Below are 10,644 nucleotides of genomic sequence, written 5' to 3' on the forward strand. Positions count from 1 at the left end.
AAACAACCTCTCAAGGATAGTCAACTGGAGAGGTAGGAAGAACTAGAAGGCTTCGAAAAGGTTTTTCAAGGTTTAGTGTTGCTGTCTTTCTTCTAACGAAATTAGTGTTGGAAGTAATTTAATTTAAATACAAGTAGGATATGAGGTATTCTTGTCTAAAAATCAGCCATGAAACTCAGGTTAGTGGATTTCCTTAAATGATTCATTTAGTCTCACGAAGGACTGCCAAAACTTTGTCCAAAATCCCTGGTTTAGTAGACTGATCAAGCAACTTTGCTTGACCAAAATATACATTTCAGCACAATGAACAATATTCTTTTGTCTTCGTCCTTAATTACAACATATAATTACAACTGAACATATTTGAATAATTACAAATAAATCTGTCATGGAAATAACCAATACTAAAAATCCTAACAGCGAGGGGATCATTACTGTAATGTCCTTAATTGATTGGTATACATTGACTGAATATGCTTTTCAAGTCTACCATTCCAATTTGAACAATTCATTCATCCAACAAATAGGGGAAAAAGTGAGACAAGGTACACAAACAACTCACTAGTGTGAAGCCCAGTTCCGGAGTTTGTGTTGTACAATTCAATCAAAATCTGGCTCTGCGGGCTTCTGTAGCAAGCTAACAACACTAGAACTTGATTCAGCAGAGTTGTTAACAAGCCTCCTACTTCTACTCCTCTCTAGTAGTGTTTCAGCATACCTCATCCAAAAGGAATTCTTTTGGGGTCGTCCGTGCTCCCTAGCTCCGAGTTCAGCCATTTCCTTCAGCTTTTTATGCCTACGCCACGCTGCCTGTATAAAACATGCTGCCCATGTTCGCCACTGGTGAGAGTAGAACCTAAACGTGTGTCTAAGTTGTTTGCTATGAAGCCTTCGGAATTGTGATGCCACAAATTTTAAGTCCTCTGCTACTAGAGCAAATGCCTCAACTTCAGTTATAGCCTTTACTGTGCGTGTGGACGATGGGAGGATGACATTTGGGCGCGGATCCAGGGCCCAAGTTAGTAGCTCCTCACCACAGAAGTCACCTGAGCCAATCCTGCATGAATTGAAGAACCCAGTGCGACCACCATCTGTGGTGAAAGAGTCAAGGTGACCTCTAATTATAAAGATCATCTGATGGATAGTGTCACCTTCACGCACAAGGAACATGCCTTTGGTGCATAGTGCTGGCTTAAGCCTCTCACATATCGCATCCAGCATTGTTTCATCCATTTGATTGAACAGCGGAACCTATTTAACCACATCATAAAGCTAGAAAATTAGCTCTGAATCATATGTTACAAAACGAATTACTATCATAATTGATAATTTATATCTAATCCTCTAAATGTGTCATAAAGTATTATGATATTATCCATGTTAAGGATATGAATGCACAAGAACAACTTACCCCCCGAACTAAAGAGAGGCATAGGTGGCGCTTGATCTCTCTCCGAAGATCCATAGGGAGGCCATTGAGAAGTGCTTCTTCATCGACCCCTCTAGTTGCCAACCACTTGTATTGATCATATTGTCGAATAGACTGCTTTAGTTGTGGAGGCAGCTGCCTATGATGCATCCATTGTTCTGTATCAGTTCTCCTGATCCTCCATTCTTCCAGTCGCAGTGTTGCTGATTGAAGGTATCTCTGCTTGTTCAAAATGACTGATTATTACTATGTATATCCAATGTTTCTTGGAGTTCATGAAAACAGTCATGGACTTTGTAAGTACATTCCAAAGGCAAGTGTTTTACAAAGAAGATGAATGTGAAGCAATTGTACATCTATTTGCCCAAATAAGGTTTAGGTCTTATAAACCCACTACATAGACATCATGTTTGCTTGCAGTTGAGGTAAAATTTTAGAGGCAAAGAGTCTAGTACACTCAGTTGGCACTTCCAAGTGTTTCTAACGAAGAAGTCCAGGACTTACTTGCATACTTCCCTCTTCCCCAACTATTGAATTACCAACATAAGAGAAGAAGATAGAAGGTTTTGAGAGATCATCCCAAGGACTTACTTGCATATTTCCAATGAGCAGTGCAAAGAGAAACAGCCCAAGGGTGGAGACAAAGATGGTGAATGTTACTTCTCCAATGTAAGTGCTTGTAGTAAGATTTTGTCCTGTAGAACTGCACACCATTTTTGTGTAAGTGAAACAAATTGATGAAAGAAGAGCACAAGGGTACCAGTAATCAATGATATTTTCCTATAGCAGAACTGCTTGTTTACTGGACAGGAAATTGATATATTTATCTAGAAAAATAAAATGAGATCTCTTTAACACTTTCACCTAAAACCTCCTACATTTTATTAGCTACTCAATTTTGTTGCTGACAAACTAAAAAACTGAATTGAATATAAGGATTTGTTAGGCTAATCATATTACCTTAGATTCCTTAAACCCCACCATAAACAGTAAAAGTACTTGTTGAAGAATGGGGAGCCTGTAACATTTGAGTTCACTGCATCTGCAAATATCCCGTACTGGTAAAAGTTAGGACCTGTTGGATTTGGAACGCATAGACTTCTGACATTTGTCGAGTTCAACCAATTGGTCCTAGAAGCGTCATTAATGGTACCGCAATCAAAGTATCCATATTGACAAGTCGACTCAAGGCTGCATGCACTTCTCCAACATGCTTCTTGTCGCTCAATTGCTAGAATGTACCACCAAGCTCCTGAAACCTTCATAAAAAAAGAAAAAGAGAATTGGTTTGGATTTAATTAGTTTAGCTACATGGGGTCACATTTTTTTTTTCCTATTTGCTTACATTAATAAGTAAAGAATGAGTGATTTGTACCAAAGTTCTCTCAATTGGGAGGATGGAATGTCATTAAACTACAAGGTTCTTGACCTAAGTAGTCACATTTTTTTTTTTATTAATTTTGATACATTGGTAGTAGGGGACGGCGGAATTTAAACCCCGAATGTCTTCATTAGAAACTTAATTAAAAATGTGTCAATTAATTGAAAAACAAAACTCTTAGCAAGAAGTCACATATTTAATATGAAGATATGTGTGTACAATGAATTTAATAAATAGTACATGAGATTAAATTCTATAAAGATGTGGTGTAAAACCCATATTTTACCCCTTCAATCCCAATATGTCACATCATCTTATCACATATTTAAGAATAAACATAATCACACACAATCAATTCATATACCCATATATAAATCTAACCAAATTGGGAATTTATTGAGATGTTATTAGGTAGGATAGGATGTATTGAATTTTAAATAAAATGATAAATAACAATCACTTATTAGATGGTGTAAAATATAGGTATTATACCCCATCCTTATAAAAATTAATCTCATAGTATGTATAGTGGAAAAATATTAAATACTCATGACTACAAATCTAGAATAATGTGGTACTGAAAACCAATAAATGCAAGTTATTAGGTATAAATATATTATATAAGCATATAAAATAATATGAAAAAGTTAATGTAAAATTCTTATTAAATTCAAGAATTCCAACTCTCACATTGTACGCAGTAAATATTATTCTAGTATATATAGCACATTTAAAAGTTGGAATTCTTGAATTTAATAGGAATTAAGATATTCATGAAAATTATAATTTTTAGTAGAGTCATGTTAAGTGGTGCCCTTAAGGCAATTATTAATAAATTATTTTTAAAAAGTTTTTATACCATGTTTATGGAAAATTGAAAAAACTATGAAAACATTAATTACTTTTTTTTTCTTTTCTCATATATAAAATCTTTCTTAAAATGGTTCACTAAAATTATCCCTAGGGCATTTATCAACTTTTCCCTTTTCAAATAATTGTATCAAATGAATAACAAAATTTTCACTAATTCTCAAAAATTAAGGGTAATGTTAGAGATACAAACTTTTTTTATAAAAAATTTTACAAACTGCTGATGTAGTGAGTGATAATTGGTAAATGAAAAAGTGATGTTAATGATGAGTTTAGATAAAAATATTAAAAAGATGGATACATTAACAGTTTGTAAAAATGTTGTAAAATAGTTTGTGGGTGTAGCATTACTAAAAAATTAATAATTATTCTCTCATAAAAATAATAATAATTATCTCAAACTCCTATGTAACTGACATACTGTAAAAAAAAAATTTCTCTTTGATGATCTTGAAGGGGCCGTCGTGTGAGGAAAGTGGGTGAGTATGAATGTATGATCTTTAATTAAAGATTCGATGTCACTCTTTCAAGTTTGAACCATAGACTTTTAATATTTTTTAGCGTTATAAGCAAAACCAAAAAAACAAAGACCTAAGGTAGCTTATACGTTATTCAGCACACACACACAAAAAGAGGTAGTTTATACGTTGGGTCAAAGCATGTAGGCATGAGACATCACAAGGTTAGTTACATCTTAACGCGAAGGAGAAGAGTTAAAAGTACTCTTAACTCCTCAAGGTGGTTTAGACATAGTACCATAGGGTATTTCTTAAGAGTTTTTCATTTCTTCTACTAATAAATAACTTATAAGAGGGAGAGAAAGAGGAGTAGATGAAGTCCTTATAGATGTAAGCCCCACGCCCACTTCAAAAGAAGTACTCAACTCATAAGATAGTCAATGAGGCAACTTTTGTATCGCATAACAATAAGTATTTTGCCAAAGTCAATGACCTATGAGTTTACAACATCTCCAGCTTTAAATCTCTCTCCCACTAATGTATTTATATGAAAAATACTAAAAAGCACTTTGACCCTTAAAATTCATGATTGTTTTCATTTTAGTTACTTAAGTATGAGAATTTTTTATTCTAGCCCACAATGCTTGAAGGAGGAGGAAAAGCAACATCATCTTTGCCTTTTGTCGCCATGAATTGTCATTAAAAAATTTAGGGTTAAAGGTCGGTCTTTGATGTTGGGATCTGTTATTTAGGTTGGTTGAGAGAGAGAGAGAGAGAGAGAGAGAGAGAGATAATCTATGCATGGTGTTGATTTGAGACTTCAATATTTTTTTTTATTTGAGAAGGGGGGGGGGGGGGGGGTGTGGGGGGGGGGGGGGNGCAAATAAGTAAAACTTGCTCCAATAGCTAATGGCTTGTCCTCGAGGATCCAATATCTTTTTCTTTTCCTTCTCAAAGTCCTCAGAAAAAACTCTACGCAGGACTTTAGCTTTAAATGATCTTCCGGTCTCCTTCTTTATCATACCTTGTTCACTGGTTCTAGAGAGGTCTGACACTTCATGATCATCTTGAACTCTGAATAAATCAAAAGTTATTCTAATTAAGAACTCTAATGATGATCAAATCGATATTCTATTTGAAATCATTTCAGAAATTAATTAAGGGGAAGACATACCTTACGAATTTTGAATTACCATGACCCATATTGGTGATTGATGCTAGCTCTTCCAAAAGGTTGTGTTCAATTGTTGAACTTGCTAGCTCTTTCAATATTTAAAAAAAAAAAAAAAAATCTGAAATGAGGATATTGTCTCCTCGAATCAACTACGATGACCAAGAACAAGTTTGATGCTAGAAAAGGTCAATAAGACCTATGACTTTTCTTTTTTAGCATGAATCGTTCCTTAGTGATTTACATAAAGTGTCAACTCCAACATGTTGCTTCTCAAACTATATATATATATATATAGGTACCACCATTTAAGGCGAAAGCAAGGAAGGTACACACTTGTCAATACGTAGTTCGGTAGTTGGCTTTACTAAACTTTTACCAACATAAATTTATTGAATAATTTAAATAGTTGAACCTATCTCATATAGTTCCATACGGTGTAGTCCTATTAAAGACAGTTTCTCAGCAAGTACATGTTAGTCTAACTATGATCTCATTCAAGAAGGTTTCCGCGAAATAGCCAGTACGGTGTACCCCATGCCAAATTTCTACTGTATTTTTTATTAGTTTTAAAAAGTATCCCAATCGTATGAGTTTGTAGATTCGATATATAGTAAGCGTTTGGATACGCCAGCGTTTACGTTTTTGCCGGCATTTGGCATATTGTGTGGGTCTCGTGTACTGTTCATAGGACCCACAAACTTCTTTTTTAAGCAAAATTTTCATTAAAAATAGGTCCCACGGCACTATGCACACATTTAAAAATTATTTCGCTACAGTATTTTCAGTTTTTAACAATAAACAGTATCCAAACAAACCCATAGTGTGCGTTTGGCTCCAGCTTAAAAAGTCAGCTACTTTCAGTAAAATATTTTCAGTTTCGGTAGAATAAGTGAATCTCAAACAAACCCATAGTACATTGAATTGATATGAAATTGTTTATGCAAGCTAAGCATAGAAAATGCAATATAAGATATAACTCTAGGATTGAGAAAATATTTGTCTAATATAAAAATATTTATGTACACTAATATTTGTCTAATATAAAAATATTGACAAAATATTTGTATAACATTAATTAATAGTTGTCCCATGGATAATTTTAACATTACTTTTTTTGGTTGGGGGGGGGTGGTGTGGGGGGCGCGGGGGGGATGGTGGCAGCAATATCAATATGGGAAAGACTTACCAAATGTCATTTAGCCTTTGTTTGGATACCAATGAAAAATGAAAATTATTTCACTATTTAGCTTATTTTTACTATTATTTATGGGCCCTACTAGACTTTTTGTTACTATTTATAGGCCTCCTGTACTATTTCAGTTAACTTTTACCTTTATCTACAGTACTTTTAGTAATAAATTTTTAGTTTCAGCAAAATAAGCAGTATCCAAATAAACTCTTACTATGTAAATTTTTTTCTTTTGAGAAGAACTATGTATGCTTATATTGCTGAGTAAGAATTAGGGCTGTCCAGAGTAACCGATCACCTACCAGAACCAACCCGTCATGGTCGGACTAACACCTCCGATGGGTCGGTGACGGGTCCAAACCTTTAGAACCCGACCCCGGCGGATCGAGTGGCGGGTTCCATCCTCAAAACCCCGATCTACCCGATAAAACCTCGAAAAGAAGGTCGAATCCGGCGATGTTTGGGCTTCTCAGCTCCTATCCAGCCACGTTTGGCCTTCCTTTACTCTGATAAGCTGAAATCCTCACTCTGATAAGCTTAAATCTGGCAAATCTAGCCTAGATCTACTCAAACTCCGGTAAGCTCGACTCTAACTCGGCCAAATCCCTTTAGATATCTGCCAAATCTCAGCCATATTTTCATAGATACGAAGAAATATCGGCCAAATCTCGTTAGATCCGGCTAGATCTGACGAGATCTGGCCAAAACCGGCAAAATCGAAAAACCCGAAACCCGATACGAACCGACCCGCTTGATCTGAAACTACATCCAGGTCGGTTGTGGGTTGAAATCTTCCCCACCCGAGACGGTCGGGTCAAGTCCAGGTTGGACACAAACCTGACCCGGCCCAACCCGTGGACACCCTGGTAAGAATACAAAAGTCCACAATGTCATGCTATAATAAGATAGTTAAAATACTGAATCACCTTCATATTTAGTAAGCACAACAATTATGAGAAAAGCATTTAATTCAGCTATAAGTTTCTAGTTTTCAGTAAAAAAAATATTATTTTTATTGAATTTTTGAAGTTAAGAACGTACGTACAACTTAAACCTAATTTATATGTGTGTGTATTTGCGCACACATGCATGAGTATATGGTTAGATTTAAGATACAATTGATTTAACTTTAGGTTACTATATATTATTTAATATCTAATCATCGATTAAGTATGTTGTCAAATCCATTGTCAAAGATTATATGTTTTTTTCAAACACTTGGTACTAGTTAAAAAAAAATAAAAATAAAAATAAAAAAAGATGATATTATATTAGAAACTATTTCACCTTTAAAAAAAATATTTAAAATTCTTAGTTTTTTTAATGACTAATGTGAAATTCTGTGCATGTATAATAAGCACATAGAGAATATGTGATTTTTTTTTTTTTAAATAATTAGGGTGTGAGGGGATTTAAACCTTATAGGTCTCAGTTGGAAACATCAAGTTATGCCAATCAGTTGAATTAGAAGCCTACAAAACTCTTAAAAAAAACATGTGATTTTACAATTAGATTAGTAAAAAAATAAAAAATTCTAAAATTACTAGAAATTTTAATACATAAAATTTATAATGTGACATGACAATAAATATAATTAATAAATTTCAATAGTATAATAAATAAATGTTAATTACTTTTTCTTTCCTTTTTTTTTGTAGTTGGTGCACATCTCTTTATAAAATTTATATAGTAAAATCCAAGACAAAACACTCTTGACAAGATTTAATCTATTATAACTATAAAGTAATGGAATGGTCTAACTTTTGCTAAAGTTACACTGGCTGGCATAGATTGAGTCTAACAACACACTGGCAGGCATAGATTGGTCTAACTTTCTGTGTCTTCTTTTCCTTTCTTTATTCATTTAAAACACTAAAACTCTCGTGTTATCAACTAGAAATTTGGTGATTTCAGAAAAAGACAAATTTTGGAAAAGGAAAGAATAGAAAATAACATATATTTTAGGCTGTGTTTGTTTCGCGTAAAACGTTTTTCGGAAAATACATATTTTCCGGAAATGCTATTTTCCGGAAAAGGAAAATATATTGAGGTTGTTTGGCTGTCTCGGAAATCGATTTACGGAAAATCAATTCCGGTGTTTGGTTCGGTCAAATATTTTACGGAAAATGCTTTACGGAAAATCAATTTTTATGTTTGGTGCAAGTAAACATTTTACGGAAAATAAAATCCATTTTTTCCGGAAAATCAATGTTCATGTTTGGTTTGTGAATTAATTTTACGGAAAATGCCTTACAAATTTCAACTCCTTTGTCATCTAGACAAACCTGTAATAATTAGAACCTAATCATTCACTTCAACATACACCTGCATTGCGTATACATATTTGTAACAGTACAAAAATAATCATCCACTTCAACATAAAAAATAATCATTTAAATATACCGATAATATTAATATAAAAATAGCCACATTCATCGTTCACCATTGTCATTACACCTCCATGGTGTACAAAAATGATACCTACTCGTGGTATCTGAATAGTACAAATACATAACTGTATTGTCCCAATAATACAAAGTACTACATATAATACAATAGTAGGTTAATACTAGTTCTACAACAACAGTGAATCCATAAAGCTACCATCACAGTCTACATGAAACAGGCAAGTCAAAGTTGTGAGAAAAAAAAACCATCCAACCACAGCTTTCGCAGCCTAGCATTCTTAGCCAGAAATCCCCGTGCTACCTTCTCATTTTCACACAGATGGTCAAACGCAGTTGCAAGCATTTCTTCACTATACCCATCCGCCATCATAGCCATAACCTCATTATAAAGAGATGTATAATCTATCGGGCCCCGATTGATTTCTTTAAGAGCCGTAGCTATATCCTTCAACTGATCAGACAGATCAGTCAACACGCTATCATCAGCAGTAGAATGTGCACGACCTCTTTTACGGGATTTTGAAATTCCCGACCCAGTTGTGGAGGACTCCCCTAGGGATGAGCTTTTATGAGCTTGCTCTAATTTCATATTAAAAAAAAAAATCAAAACAGTACAAAATTTAATTAATAGACATCAATGTATCGATCAACATTGAGATTCATCATTTCAAATAATAATTTTAAAGAAGATATCGTCATGAAATAGTTGCATAAACAACTTATCGTTGCAAGACTAAGTAAACTTCAATAGTTCGCAGAGTGGGGTTTAAGTTTATTTTTTAGAATAACTTTCAAATCATCCTTGGTCTGTGTTTTGCTAGGGAACTTGTTATATGCTTATTTGGGTTGGTGAGACCAGAGACAGACTGTGCCTCTCATAGTTTATGCAAATGGGGTTTAACAGTTTAGTTTTAAGTTTTTTTTTTTTTTTTTTTTTTCAATGTTTTCAATATGTTGTTGTAATTCTTTGTTTCCCTGTGGTGTATATATACTCTGTCATTCTTTGGATTAAAAATGTCTATTTCATCCCAAAAGAAAACAAAAATAAAGTTGTTTGGTTCCCAAGTCTTTTCCTCCCTCAGTAGCGGAGGCACCAGAAAAGGACTAATATTGTTGCCTAGGTTGCATTTTTTATATCTATTGCAGGAAAAAATTAATGTTATACTTCAAAGTTGGATAAAGTCATTTTCATTAACATTCGTATAAAAATCAAAATTTAAAAAAAAAAAAATTTTGAATTATTCTTAATTTTTTATTGAACATCGTGAATGTCATAAACAAATTAAAATACAAAGATTTAAAAATAAATAAAGATTTATAAAAGTGAGCCTGCATGATATGATATCATTTGGGCCAATGACAGTTTCAGTGTGTGTGATCTTGAAAATTCCTTTGTTCCCTCGAACTGGCCCTACTCATGTGGTTAGTGGTAGCGTCTGGAGCAGGTATACGGTTTGCTTTATTAATCGACAGAAAGAAAGAGAATAGACATGTAGGTTTTGTTTCTTTAATCAGAGGCAGACAGAGAGCGAGAGCAGGTACAAGTACAACAAGGTTTTTCCTTTCTTTTTCTTTTTGTTTTTGAGACTCTGTGTTTTGAAACTTGAGGCGGGAAGGAAAGCGTAAATGAGTCATGGATGAGAAAATAAAACGTGTAGTTTATGGTCACGTTAACTCATGTTTTTTTAAGCACAAAAGCAAGGGTTGCAGAAAAGGTTTACCAGCTGCTGACACC

General features: G+C 34.0%; 1 protein-coding gene across 1 annotated transcript; it reads right to left on the reverse strand.

The window, feature by feature from the left end:
* Positions 1-250: 250 nt before the first annotated feature.
* Positions 251-5,568, reverse strand: LOC111984612 (putative cyclic nucleotide-gated ion channel 15). Its single transcript, XM_065770189.1, has 6 exons — positions 5,313-5,568; positions 5,020-5,212; positions 2,390-2,688; positions 2,021-2,132; positions 1,412-1,648; positions 251-1,251 (listed from the first exon to the last, which is right to left on the reverse strand). The coding sequence occupies exons 1-6, from the start codon at positions 5,339-5,341 to the stop codon at positions 601-603; spliced, it is 1,521 nt and encodes a 506-aa protein (XP_065626261.1). The 5' UTR covers positions 5,342-5,568; the 3' UTR covers positions 251-600.
* Between the last annotated feature and the right edge of the window lie 5,076 nt (positions 5,569-10,644).

This window comes from Quercus suber, unplaced genomic scaffold (assembly GCF_002906115.3).
Source record: "Quercus suber isolate HL8 unplaced genomic scaffold, Cork oak 2.0 scaffold_123A, whole genome shotgun sequence".
NCBI classification, from domain to species: domain Eukaryota; kingdom Viridiplantae; phylum Streptophyta; class Magnoliopsida; order Fagales; family Fagaceae; genus Quercus; species Quercus suber.

What these genes read in the sequence shown, in the direction of transcription:
- LOC111984612 (XM_065770189.1), bottom strand. Translation starts at nt 5,341, where the DNA reads ATGGGTCATGGTAATTCAAAATTCGTAAG. An exon ending in GGTAATTCAAAATTCGTAAG is followed by an intron (nt 5,213 to 5,312) that starts GTATGTCTTCCC and finishes TGATTTATTCAG; the next exon opens with AGTTCAAGATGATCATGAAG. An exon ending in TGCTCATTGGAAATATGCAA is followed by an intron (nt 1,649 to 2,020) that starts GTAAGTCCTTGG and finishes TTGAACAAGCAG; the next exon opens with AGATACCTTCAATCAGCAAC.